At 41.5% G+C, this 14,641-nt stretch overlaps 1 protein-coding gene across 2 annotated transcripts in view; it reads left to right on the forward strand.

The window, feature by feature from the left end:
- Positions 1-14,641, forward strand: part of LOC126263704 (xaa-Pro dipeptidase) — a 926,801-nt gene that overhangs the window by 408,982 nt on the left and 503,178 nt on the right. For both annotated transcript variants that reach the window (XM_049960847.1, XM_049960845.1), the window contains exon 3: positions 755-946. In XM_049960847.1, coding sequence (XP_049816804.1) covers positions 755-946 — 192 coding nt within the window. The remainder of the gene's footprint in view (positions 1-754; positions 947-14,641) is intronic.

Consider the following 14,641-nt stretch of genomic DNA (forward strand, 5'->3'; position numbering starts at 1 on the left):
ATATTGCACGATTGGACCAGCCGGCCAAATGGAGACACAGCGAAGCCCGTTTTAAGCATTATCAGGTGCTGAAAATGCTATCTCATACGAGTACGCGGTATTTTCGTGTACTTGACAGTGGTCACTCAACATGTCACAGGGTTGATGACCCTTACATGCCCTAACAGGCCCGGTGTCTTATCGATACATTTATAGCAGCAGGAAATGCACACACAGGGCCACCTGCTACCCCTTCGACCGCTAATAAACTGTCAGTCCCATCCGCAATTCAGTCGGCAGTGTAATCAACAATTAGTGTAAAAGTTGATCGGAATGATAATACTTTTTTATTTCTTTACTTTTTGTGAGTGTCGCTACCTTACTATTCATGTGGGTACAGCGCCTAGTATGGTAGGGAACAGATCATACTGGTATTCAATAGTCTGACTGCCAGGTTGCAAAATTTAAAAGGTCCATTAAACAACAGAATTCTCCGAGACACATCATATGACATAGGCCGCACTGAGTGGCGCGACGTTATTACGATGCAATCCGATTTTGCTCAGTATGTGCTGGTAATAATTGATTTGAATAATTTTATGGAGTTGTTTACAGTTATAAGCTGCAAACTCATTGATTGATTTTATTGTAGGCGTGGTATTAGTAGTGAGGCTTTGTTTCCCTCGCATGTGTGGCACACGAGATGCAGGGCTTACTTTATGCGTACGACAGTCGTTATGTACACTCTACAACTGCAGTGTGTTCTCTTTTGCAGGAGGCCTACTTCCAATGGACGTTCGGCGTCGAGATGCCCGGCTACTACGGCGTCGTCCAGGTGTCATCAGGGAAGAGCATCCTCTTCATGCCGCGCCTCCCGGAAGAGTACTCCATCTGGATGGGACACCTCTTCACTCCGGAAGAAATCAAGGCCAAGTACGCCGTGGACGAGGTGTTCTACGTAGACGAGGTAAGTCAAACCACGTACCGCCGTTTACCTTTCGCACTCACATTCTGGGTTGTGACTATGGGCCAGCCCGGAGCAGTTGTCGCGCGGTCTGTATTTTCTTTTTAGCGGCTGGGAATTATTCGCCTACGGGAAGGTTGTATCTCCCAAGTTGTGGACGTCGTTTCTACTCGCTTCGGCTTCTTTTAACAACTGGGCAGTTACGCCTCGAGGCAACTGAAGGAATCTGACCCGATGATTCTTACAACATCATACACTAAACCTGATAACCAAGTAAAAGTCTAAATATCGTTAGTGCATACACATCTTTTCAACTTGAGCTAATAACGCTATTCATGATGACTGAAGCCGCTGGTTCGCACTTGTTGCGGTTTGTTTTTATGTTTGACACAGCTTCCTAGTAGTCGATGTTGTGCAACGTTAATTTCTGTGTGAAAAGAAAAGTGCTTACAACTTTGATATGTCGCTTAAAAACCTTTATTAACTCTAATTGGCAAGGACAACGTAATCTTGAAGATGAAATTTACATGAAATTGGTTCTGTTCTGCCAGAAAACTCTGACACGTCTGCCCGTCTGCCCGTCATGACCTAGGTGAATATCTAGGTGAAGCAAGTAACACTGAACTTATCTTGATGTTATGATTCGACCATTGGTTGGCGCTCTGCTGTAGCCTTCAGATGACTGTTATGTAGAGTGATGATTCCATCACGCTTAAGGTAATTTCATCAGCGACTGCGAATGACTACAAAAATTACCCTCAAAACGTATCCCGGTAAAAAAAAAAAAAAAGTGTTTGTAACATCTCGTGCATACGGCTCACACTAAATTGATACTACCACTTCTCACGGAGGATGCTCAACACAGTTATGGTTTATGGCTGACGAACCATTTAAGCAGTTGGTGCAAGAGTTGTCTAAATGTGTTGTAGAAGCTGATGTTAACTTTTTTCGTCAGAGAACGTTTATCACACAAAAAGTTCTGAACTAAGTCCAGGACTTTATGATGTGTTGAAATAACGTTCTCCGTAAATTTCTGCGAACACACTACCGTTTCTGTTTCCTTTTTCGTATACGAATATCCTCTCACCTTGTTCATGGAATCAACACCAGACCATTATGTAAGAACAATTCGCCGCATTCATTGCAAAGTCAGTTGACGATGTAAACATAAACTGCGTCATCATCATCAGCCATTTGACATCCCCATCTGGATAAATGCTACCCCAAACTTTTTCATGCATTAGGGTCTTAAATGTATGCTCACTGACCCTGTGTTTTCTGATGGAAGCCATATGGTCATTGTCTTGGAACCGAGCACGGAACTTCCTTGGTCTAACTGCGGTCAGTCCACCCAGCTACACGACCCATCCATCTGTATTTCATTTTCATTACAGTGACAATTATTTCTTCCAATCCAGGAAACTCCCTGATCTTTGAATCTCTTCTGGTACTTCCATGTGTACCTCTCAGCAAATAACATCAACATTGAACAAAAACTTGGAGTTTATTCGTTATGATGTTCCATCTAATGAAGCTAGACAGACACGGTTTATCTGACATTTTATGAGAAGGATGAGGTGGACAGACAGAGAGGGGGAGAAGGTGATGGACAGAGAGAGGGAAGGAGCAGATGGGCAGATAGAGGATAAGGTGGTCAGAGGGGACGGAGGGGGGCAGGGAGGAAGAGGTGGTCACAGGAGGGGGGAGGAGGAGATGAGGGTGAAATATGTGTTTGCGGGCGAAGCCGCGGGGAAAAGGCTGGCATCTAAAAAACGGAGACAATTGCTTTATAACGTTTTATTTTTCGTTTGTATACGGCCACTTTGTATTTTTATTTGACATTACGATCAGTCATATACTATTGCACTCATTTCTCTGCTTTTATTAATTTGCTTCTAGGGATGACCTGTAACACATACCAAACCGTTATTCCAGTTAAATATAAAAGTGACCCAGGCGGTGTCTATCATTCTTCATTATATTAAAAGTAGTCACTGTGGCCTTAGACTTATGTCTTCTATTATGAAACATGTTCCATCTGTTTTTCTGTTACAGAGCTTATAGGATAGTTGAACACACAAGCAAGTGATATATAATAATCTAACTTCGCAGGTAATCAGCTCTTGTTTATGCAAGGACACTGAGTACTTTTTTGGTCTATAGTGTCTGAAAATCAGCACATGTTTCTTTCATGCACTATTTCATTTTTATAAGTTTCACAGTTTTGTAATTTATCACAATTAATGCAGAATACTTTCTAAACAATCTGCAAGTATTTTGGACAATTAGAACGTATTGATGTTTATAAAAAAGAATAATTGAAAAATTGATGCACAAGATTTTCTAAAATGTTTCTTCAAATTCAGTTACCATTTAATCCTATAATACACATGTGAAGGAGATCAAGTTTTTACCATATATGTATGACACGATGACTGAGATACTAGAACTGTTTAGTTCCGCACATTAAATGTATTAACCATAAAATGTTATTATATCTTATATTTTAATTTTTAGAATAATTTTCCTAAGTAAAATTTTATTTCTCTGTAATTTAGTGGAAATTACAATGAAGTTTAGGTCTACTAGATATGTATAGAGACTTGCAAGTTACAGAAAAAAGTAGTGGGTTGCTTTACAAACTTAAGGACGGACGTGTACCTAAATTCTGAAGAACAGAACTTGCTTGAAATTGTGAATAAAATCCGAGTCTTATTAAATTATGCCTCAGAACACTCCTGAAGAGCAGTCTTCACCCACCAGCATTTCTTCATCTTCTTGCTTCCTCTTGGAATTACTTTTAGCACTACTTGCTTCTTTGATGAATGTGTATTTTTTACATTTATATAAGCCGCCACTGGTGGCAGAGCGGTTCTAGGCGCTACAGTCTGGAACCGCGCAACCGCTACAGTCGCAGGTTCGAATCATGCTTCGGGCATAGATGTGTGTGATGTCCTTAGGTTAGTTAGGTTTAAGTAGTTCTAAGTTCTGCCGGCCGCGGTGGTCTCGCGGGTCTAGGCGCGCAGTCCGGAACCGTGCGACTGCTACGGTCGCAGGTTCGAATCCTGCCTCGGGCATGGATGTGTGTGATGTCCTTAGGTTAGTTAGGTTTAAGTAGTTCTAAGTTCTAGGGAACTGATAACCACAGCAGTTGAGTCCCATAGTGCTCAGAGCCATTTGAACCATTTTTCTAAGTTCTAGGGGACTGATGACCTCAGAAGTTAAGTCCCATAGTGCTCAGAGCCAGCAGTGTTACTAACATATAAAAGTATATTCCAAACAGAATCAGTGGAAGCAAATTTTTTTCTGGAGGTTTGCAAAACAGTTATACAGTTCTATAGTTGAAATAAGGGGAGCGTGACAGTGTACACAATTACAACTCTAAAATATAGTATATAGCTGTCATTTTTCGTTGTAAGCCCAGTAAAATATACAGGGTGTCCCAGAAATACTGCGACAAATTTGAGGGGTTGTAGAGGGTGTCGTGAAGAACAATCTTCCCTCCTTTGAATGTGATGCTCTGTTGCCTCAGTGAATGACTGTTTCAGACGTGGTTTTACGTGTGCAATTTATTTTTCTCCCGTATCCCGAAAAACACTGGAGATTTTAGAAGATCCAAGGAGAAAAACGTTCCCGTGTCCGCTACCATCGTCCACAGAGATAAGAGAGCATGGCATTCGGAGGAGACAAGGCGAGTCTAGTCAACAGCTAGCTCCAGCTTCTCCGCTAGCCATTGTGGCAATCAGTCACGATGACCGAGTAGCAAACGGCATTGCGAGACGTTCCGCCTACGGTCCGTTAGCACACAGTGTCACGTTTGCTGCCAAAGGGGTGGCCTAGTGGCAGTCGCCGGCGCCTCTAACTTCGACGTTCTGCAGCGTCGTTGGATGACGTTTCCCGAACTTGGGTTCCTATTCTCTATTTATTCCTCAAGACACCCTCTATAAAATCTCCAAGTCCGTCGCATAAGTTCTAGGACACCCTGTATATCAATGCAACCAGACTATATGATTTAATAGAGTTATAAAAATATTGCGACAGATCTGAGGGGCTGTAGAAGGTGTCGTGAAGAATCTTGACAATGTTGACTGTAATACCCTCTTTCACATTCTAAAGGTGGCAGGGGTAAAATACAGGGAGCGAAAGGCTATTTACAATTTGTACAGAAACCAGATGGCAGTTATAAGAGTCGAGGGACATGAAAGGGAATCAGTGGTTGGGAATGGAGTTGGACAGGGTTGTAGCCTCTTCCCAATGTTATTCAATCTGTATATTAAGCAAGTAGTAAAGGAAACAAAAGAAAAATTAGGAGTAGGAATTAAAATCCATGGAGAAGAAATAAAAACTTTGAGGTTCGCCGATGACATTGTAATTCTGTGAGTGACAGCAAAGGACCTGGAAGAGCAGCTGAACAGAATGGACAATGTCTTGAAAGGAGGATATAAGATGAACATCAACAAAAGCAAAACGAGGATAATGGAATGTAGTCGAATTAAATCGGGTGATGCTGAGGGAATTAGGTTAGGAAATGAGACACTTAAAGTAGTAGATGAGTTAAGTTTTGAAGAGCAAAATAACTGATGATGGTCGAAGTAGAGAGGATATAAAATGTAGACTGGCAATGGCAAGGAAATCGTTTCTGAAGAAGAGAATTTTGTTAACATCGAGTATAGATTTAAGTGTCAGGAAGTCGTTTCTGAAAGTGTTTGTATGGAGTGTAGTCATGTATGGAAGTGAAACATTGACGATAAATAGTTTGGACAAGGAAAGAATAGAAGCTTTCGAAATGTGGTGCTACAGAAGAATGCTGAAGATTAGATGGGTAGATCACATAACTAATGAGGAGGTACTGAATAGGATTGGGGAGAAGAGGAGTTTGTGGCACAACTTGACTAGAAGAAGGGACCGGTTGGTAGGACATGTTCTGAGACATCAAGGGGTCACCAATTTAGTACTGGAGGGCAGCGTGGAGGGTAAAAATCGTAGAGGGAGACCAAGAGATGAAATACACTAAGCAGATTCAAAAGAATGTAGGTTGCGTTAGGTACTGGGAGATGAAGAAGCTTGCAAAGGATAGAGTAGCATGGAGAGTTGCATCAAACCAGTCTCCGGACTGAAGACCACAACAACAACAACAACAACAACAACATAAAAATATTCCATTTTCCGTAATTCAAAATTAAACAGTGTCCTTGAATAGGTTTTGTGGTTGTATTGAAGGTAACTTGGTGGTCACCACGGGCAGAGTCCGCTCCACGTTAGCAAGGAAGTCGGTATGGTAAGCTGTTGGGTGCGAGCAGCCGCACGCAGTTACGGCGCCCGCGGCTCGTAGTCTGGCGTCCGCCGTCGCGTTGTTGGGATTCCTGGAGCGTTGGGCTCCAGCCGCTTGCGGAAGGGAAGGGAAGGGAAGGGAAGGAATTCCCGCACAGCCACCGTGGGATGGCCGCTCCTGCCGAGGCCTCAGGCTTCTACCTCGATTCTCTTCTGTATGCTGTGTCACATCGTCTTCCTATGTATACCGATGAATATAGTGCCAAATACATGTATATTGGTGAAGTAAGTATAAAAAACCAACAAATTGTGAAAGATCTGACTCAGAGTTGTCATCGTGATACGCCAGTTTGGGATATTGTGTTTGTTCTATGAACACGTAAACGTTCTGTTCCAACTAAATCGCTCCCGATTTAGGTTCAGCAGTGGATATTAATGATAGTCCTTTACTGATGACATTGCCATCCTCAATGAACGTGAACAAGGCTTACAGGACTAGTTGAATGGAATGGACGATCTGATAATCACACACTTTGGATTGAGTGTAAACCAAGAAAGACAGTAGTAATGAGGAGTGTCAGAAATGAGATTATTAATAAATTTAACATCAAAATCGGGGCTCACGAAGTATACGAAGTGAAGGAAAAGCAAAATAACATACGACGGACGATGGTTCAAAATGGTTCAAATGGCTCTGAGCACTATGGGACTTAACTTCTGAGGTCATCATTCCCCTAGAACATACAACTACTTAAACCTAACTAACCTAAGGACATCACACACACCCATACCCAAGGCAGTATTTGAACCTGCGACCGCAGCAGTCGCGCGGCTCCAGACTGAGGCGCCTAGAACCGCTCGGCCACTTTGGCCGGCGACGGACGATGCAAGGAGGGCATAAAAGCCAGACCTGCCCAGGCAAACAGGGCATTCCTGGCCAAGAGAAGCCTTTTGGTAAGGAACATAGGCCTTAATTTGAGGAAAGGAGGACGTTGAAAATTAGATGGTCTGATAAAAAATGAAGATGTTCTCCGTATAACGGGCGAGGATAGGAGCGTGTGGGAAATATTGACAAGGAGAAAGGACAGGGAAGTATGATATCATCAAAGAATAGCTTCCGTGATACTTGAGGAAGCTGTAATCAGTAAAAATTGTACGGGAAGACAGAGATATATCAAAGAATTGAGGATGTTGGGTGAAAAGTTGGCGCAGGAGAGGAAGTCGTGGCGGGGCTAAGCAGACCAGTCGTGAGAATTATGAGAAAAAACAGAAAAAGAACACGACCATGTGTGTATGTGTGAACGGTTCATAAAGATAATGTCGGTACATACGATGTTCTCCAAGTACGTCGTTATTTAATAACTACTACAACATGATCCTGAAGCTCATGTTTTGCAGACAGTAAAATTACAAACGTCAGCTTTAATTTTACTCGAACATTTGTTAAGTGCAATACATAATTAAAAGGAGATGGTGTGAACTATGCAGTGGCAGTATGTCTCTGACGCTAGATTCGAGAAATTCTGATCCTCGTCCTTCAGTGCTGAGTTTGGTGATTTCCATAAACCATTTGAGGCAAATGCCTGGAGAGTTTTTTCATTGAGAGAGTCATTATTCCCTCGCCCATTGATATCCGACGGAACTTGGAGTCCGCCTCCAGTGCCCTTGAAGGGACATCCCTCCTCTCTGACGTAGAACAGCCCGTTTTGCCTTACCGCACACCGCACGACTCTGCGTACTTACCTGTACTCCCTCTACTTTGTCCGGAGTTTCCGTTCGTACCGCAGAAGACAGCGCTTGACCGTATGCCGTTCAATAAATAATGCCCCATGTTTTTTACTGCCGTTAATGTCCATTTAGGAAAACGTCCTTTTAGGTGCTTTAAATTTCATGTTTCGTCTTCACATGTGCGAAGTTTCTATTCCGGCTGACGGCACCTACGAAAGACGCTCTTTGCAAGCAACGTGCTGTAATTGAATTCTCTTCTTTTTCTTTCCTGTGGGGTTCCTACAGGCGTCGCCGCATCCCACATATCTGTCACCATCGGTTTCTATCTTCCTTGCTTCCTTATCTTCCTCTGTTTCTCTTTTTTCACGACCTCCGTTAACCGGTCTAACCAGGCAATCTTCGGTCTTCCTCTTCTCCTTCTACCCTGGGAATGGTACATCAAGGTATTCTTTGGCCGTCTGTCATCTTTCATTCGCATTGTATGTCCGTCCATCCACGTGAACTGCCGTTCATGTGTTCTATCTGTGATGCTCTCTTGAGCCTGGGTCATTTCCCTAGTCGTCGTAATTCTTACATGGTCTCGCCGAGATATTGTACGCGATCTTTGAGTTAATCTATTTCTACAACTCTCAATTAGTTTTTATTTTTGTACAGCAAGCTCCCAGCACTTGCATGCAAAGGTCGTTATAGGCTGTACAATAATTTCATAGGCTCTACAATAGAGCATCTTCGTTACTTCCCAACTTATCTTAAAAGACCAAAATGGAAGGTTTAACTTCTGGATTGCTACTTTCCCATGGACTACTCATTGCTCCATTGTTCCATTCTTCCTCCGTCTTCCGATAGTATGTTACCCAAATATTTAAATTCTTCACATTCCGTATTGTGCTGGCCTTCTATTTATGTTTCCTATATTTTCTCCACTGCATAGACACAGTCCTCTGAAAATTTAAGTTCAGTCACCACTTACCATATTCTCATAATAATTTTCTTAGCTTAAATCAGGTTTCATCATCTGGTCACTGCTACCTGATCGTCCACGAAAAGCCTGGTGCACAAACATGATCCTTTGGTATCTGAATGCCCATTATTGCACATTTCCTACTCCACAAGTCCAAGGCTTTCTGGATGTATATTTTAAACAATGTAGCACACAAGCAGCATACCTGTTTTAATACTTTTATAATTTTGAAAGGCTGTGACGAGATTTTATTCCCTACTTCGATTAGAACATTCTGCAAACTTTTGTAGGTTGCATATACTTGTAGCATATGTCTTTAAAGCTAACTCCCCCTCAGAACTTCAAACAGTTTCTTCGGCGTCACTGTGTCATAAGCCTTCCTTAGATGTATGAACGCTAAATGGGTATTCAGATTACTTTTCAGTCTCTTTGCCATTAGTTGTCTGAAAGAAAAAATGTTATCACTACACGATCTTCCATTTCGGAATCCGCTTTGCCCTACAACGTCCGTCAACATCACCTTCATCCTGTCTTTCGGACCCGACCACACAATTTACCAGTAAAGTTTATAAGTGATTCCACGATAATTTCCTCATACTTTCTCATTACTATACTTATAAATTGGACTTAGGTATGCTAAGTTCCATACTTTGTGCACTTCTTCTCGCTCTAACAACTTATTCAAACATTTCAGTCGGTCCATACTCCAGTAATTCTATCTGTATGTTTACTAGCCCGGAATATTTTCCATTTTCTTCAGAGATCGTCCAACTTCTGCTGTAGTTATTGGTTCTACATTTCTCACAATAATTTCTTCTTGAAATCCAGTTGTATGACCTTATACCCGGTACTCTCTTCTGTAAGCAGTATCTCGAAATGATTTTGCTGTTCTCTAATGCCAGCAACTATTATATTTGTCCACCTTTTCACATCTCTTCTTAAACCCTTCACTGTTTTCCAGGCTTCTGCTGCCTTTGTATCTCCCATACATCTACGTCTTAACTTCTTTCCAGGCTTCTGCTACGTATCTGCCTCACATACATCTATCCATCTTCTCACATCTCTTTTTCCATGTCTCATCTTTCCAATTGATAATTTCATTTTTTAATCTCCATGATTATTTCCACGTACTTTTTTCTATCCCCCAGGTCTCTCGTCCTGAGCCAGCGTACATTTTCTTCTTAATTTCTGTCTTTTCCCCCGTGTTCCCTGTCCATTTTCTGGGCTTAGTTTTCTCTCTTCACCTTGTTGACCCAGTGCTTCATTTGCTGCTTCGTGAATCCATCTTTTAATTTATTGATATTGCTCTTCAGCATTTCCGCCTTCATCACATCTTTGCAGCTTGCTAGCTAGTTTCAGTTTTTAAAGAAATTTCACTCTTTCATCTCTGAGACTGTTTACATTGTTTTCAACAGCATCTAAAATTTTAACAGGACACGGTGTACACGACCCGGGACAACCGGGAGATCCGGGAAAAACTCGGGAATTTTTTCATCCGGGAGAAAACCGGGAAAAACCCGGGAATTTTTTAGAATTCCGGGAAGTTTTCATTTTTTTTAGTTTTCAGTTAAAAAATGATGTTCCTGTATCCCGCTATTGCAGAATAATACTTCAACAATAAAACATAAACGAGACAAAAAAACGAAAATAACTTAAATTGCAAAGGAAATGCGCCGTATACAGCGACGACACACAGTGCTCATGCAAGCATCTGCCAAGAGCAAAATGTATCAAAGGCTTTAGGAAGACTGCTTCATAGGAAGAATGCTTCATTAAAAAAAAAATAATAAAAAAAAATTGCCTCCGATGAGTGTGAAACCTAACCTAACCTAACCTGTCACAACTGTTTTCATTAGATTCGTTTTAGCAGTTACGAGCGGGCTCATGGACATGCACAGTTGAGTCGCGTTTGAGTAGTAGATTCTCCCGCTTCTGGCTACAGGAATGTGGCTGTTAGCCGTGCAAGCAGTCGCAGCGAGCAGCTAGATGCTACCGTTAAAAAGGGGGGGGGGGGCAAATTCATATTCTTGAGGAAAAAAAATTGTTTCACAAAGCGCCTAGCATCCATCGCGCGCTGGTCTATCGATTATTCATATGATTTTGAAACTCATCCCTGTTGGTTTTTGAACACATTTTAAGTTGATTTCTGAATGAATCATAAGTTGATTTTTGGACCCGTGCGTAATGTACGTGATGTCTCTGTCAGGTGAATCCTTGTCGCATCTAGAAATAAACTTTCTGCAGAAAAAAGGGGACGAGGCTATACGAGCTGAGCGGAGTAAAGCCGGACGGATGAATGCCAATCGCTGTCTGATTATGTGGTTGATTGGGTTTGCGAATGATCAGCGTTGTTATAATTACTAGCGAAATCTATACATTGAGACTACCAGAACGAAAATAAAAGACTAATTTGAATAACAGGTGAGAAAGATTACGTATTATCTTCTCGGTGTATCCAAGAAAATGAATTTTTGACAGAAAATTTTAGGCGAGATCGCTACACTGGTAAGGACATGTTGTACAGTCCCCGGCTAGCAGCCGCTCAAGTTCTATTCTGGAAGTAACGCAGAAAACGTGTCTTACGAACATGTAACAACGCCTAACCGGAGAATAACCGCAGGATAACTAAACCTGTGATTCTGGCAGGGTTAGTGAAGTTAATCGGCGAACAAATTTTGACAATGGCAGGAATAGCTACAGAATTGGTGACGACAAGATTGTTTTTTATAAAGAGGAAGGAGAAGAAACGGGGACATCACACAAATTATGTAAGAGTAAGACGATTCCAAATTTATATAACAGGTTCGTTATACTAATTTTCGATCTCGTGCTTGAGAAACTGGTGCATATGAATGAAATGTGAAACTACGAGTATTTCCTAACATAAACCTTTTTGCTTGTAGTAGGCCTAATACGCATTTGATGTTGGTACTTCGTAAATTATATTCTGTCGTATTGTAATTATGAGCATTTGTGCCAAAACAGTTTCGTTTATTTGGTGTGTGTTGCAAAATTGCTGCAATATTAGAAAGGCCTATTTTGTTTTATCTGTCAGACAATGACAAAATAGACGTAATCAGATCGAGAAACCGCCCCAGTCTTTGGTATTATTTGTATTAACAGCTTTTTCAGTATTAGATGACGACATTTCGATTTTTCATGTAGCAAAACGTTTGACGAACTTTGATGAGGTAATAGATTCTTTCGCAGAAAGGAAAGCATGTCATGTAAAGCTGTAGCAAGATTAGAGAGAAAAAATGCTAGTAGCTAAGGATTGAAGAAACGTGTACTTTCTTGCTTGTCTCTTGTCTTTATTGGTTTCATGTATTCCATATTTAATTTTATGTCACACAAAACAGCAAGTTATTAGCCAATAGGCAATAAAGAGTGCAAATTTTCTGAAGAGTTCATGGACGGCCGCGGTGGTCTCGCGGTTCTAGGCGCTCAGTCCGGAGCTGCGCGTCTGCTACGGTCGCAGGTTCGAATCCTGCCTCGGGCATGGATGTGTGTGATGTCCTTAGGTTAGTTAGGTTTAATTGGCTCTAAGTTCTAGGCGACTGATGATCTCAGAAGTTAAGTCGCATAGTGCTCAGAGCCATTTCTTATTTAGTTTATGACACAATGTACGATATTTCAGTGTTTTACACGTACGTATATACGGGCTTCCTACAACATGGTAGCTGCGCAAGCGTGGTATCGCCTGTTATCTGCGCTCTCTGGCAACTGCTGAAACGAACCTATTTCTAACAGGTCGCGGGAAAATATTGTGAATGGTAGTTTGAAAAGCGATACTTTCAAAGTAAACGTTACTTGCAAAGTAAATATCCTTTTTCGTAAGTTGAACTATGTGCGAGAATGTACCGTGTATTTCATAAATCACAGAGGGTTTGACTCTCATTTAAAAATCAACTCTCTGATGAAGAGCCATTTAGAATAATTTCGAACCCTGAAGATGAGACATTATTAAAAATTTTACTGGCACATTTGTGTGATATATCTTAAAGTGTAACAGGCGCAAGAAAGATCAACATTATATGCGAAAGCTTAGCTTTTCTTGCAGCTTATTAACCTTAGAGACCAATATTATATGTGAAAGCTTTCCTTTCCTTGTAGCAACATATGTATATTAATTTAAAGTATTAACTTTCCCTGTTTGTGCGTTCGTGCTACTTAACAGTGATGCTGCTGTTGGCTGACTACATCACGTGTCCTATGCTCTGAATATCCGCTGTCATCGGCTGGCGAGATCACGTGACATGAGCTGTGACTGGCGTACAAAGGCACATCGCAATCTCGATTTCAATTATTGAAAAAGTAACATGCGGTGTTTGGTGAAATTCCAGTGTACACTTTCGTAATACGAAAATACGCAGCGTACATGTTGCTGCACATCGAAGATAGTCCCAAAACGTGTCTTTTTCCCTGAGTTTCGTTTTCTAAAGTGCCGGGAAATTCTACGCCCTTGTATAAAACCATAACGATTCAAAGGACTTATAAGTTTTGCAGTTCCGAGAGAAAATATACTGTCACTTAACACGGAAAACGTGTGTTTTCACCCGGGAGAAAGCGTATTTCTAACCGGGAAATCCGGGAAAAATCGGGGATTTTTTTTTTCGTTGTCCGCGTATACACCCTGCAGGAGCACTAACTTTCTGAGGTGATGGTGGAAAGACAAACTTTGCTCCAAGCCGCAAGTGCCCGGAGACCATTACGCCGGGCCTCTGTATACCTTTACATCACTCACCCTTCTTTTTTACATGATGTAATCTATGATTGTTCTCATATGCTTTGAATGACGCTGGCACGTGTATTTATTTATCCATTCATGGGGGAAAAACATTAAAAATTTTCAGGTCCAATTTTGTGATGTATTTACTAGTCTTTCGCCATATTCATTTACATTCTCTCCATATCCTCTTAATATTTTGTCATCCACCTCTGAACCTGCTCTTCCATTACAATCTCCCATAAGGACTATTTTCTTTTGAGGCTTTATCTTTTCCACAGCACTTGTCATTCCCTCATAATTGTCATTCCCTCATAATTTGGGCTTTGCTATCAGCGTCATTTGTTGGGGTATACATTTCCACTAGTGTGCACTCATGTCTATAAGTGAAAATGTCCACAGTCATAATTCTTTCATTTTATATGTTCCCATCCCTTCTTGCTCTTCTTATGCTTTTTGTGAGTCACTTTAGTCACACCCCTCTTGGACCTCTCCTCTTTCCCGACACCTATGCAGCAGTGAAAATAATCTCCCATCATTTCACTTCCGTTCCCCTTTTCTTTCGTTTCTGTTAACACACCCACATCAGTTTCTAACACTTACAGCTCCTGGAAAACTTCTTTTTCTCTTGGTATTCAAACCCTGTACATTCCATGCTGTCATAAACAAAGTCCCAGTGATGTTCCATTTTTCATTCGACGCTTTTGACGGATATCTCGAGCCATCTATGTTTTACGAATGCTGGGGAGCTGGCCCAATGATTCAACCCCTGGGCCGGAGGACTGGGCAATGGTTACCATGCGCTTGGTTTTACTGGACTTGAGCCCTGCTTGTCAATCTGTGACTTCTTGGTCACGGAAAAAGAATATCCATAAAGGTTTGTGGATAGTATATGGTAATAATGTAGTTGATAGGAGTACTGTTGGGCGATTTGTAAAGAGAGTTAAAGCGCCAGGAAGTGCAGAAACTGAGTTCCACGATCGCCAAAGTTAAGGTCGTTCCGTCACAGCCG

The sequence above is a fragment of the Schistocerca nitens genome, chromosome 6 (assembly GCF_023898315.1).
Source record: "Schistocerca nitens isolate TAMUIC-IGC-003100 chromosome 6, iqSchNite1.1, whole genome shotgun sequence".
NCBI lineage: Eukaryota > Metazoa > Arthropoda > Insecta > Orthoptera > Acrididae > Schistocerca > Schistocerca nitens.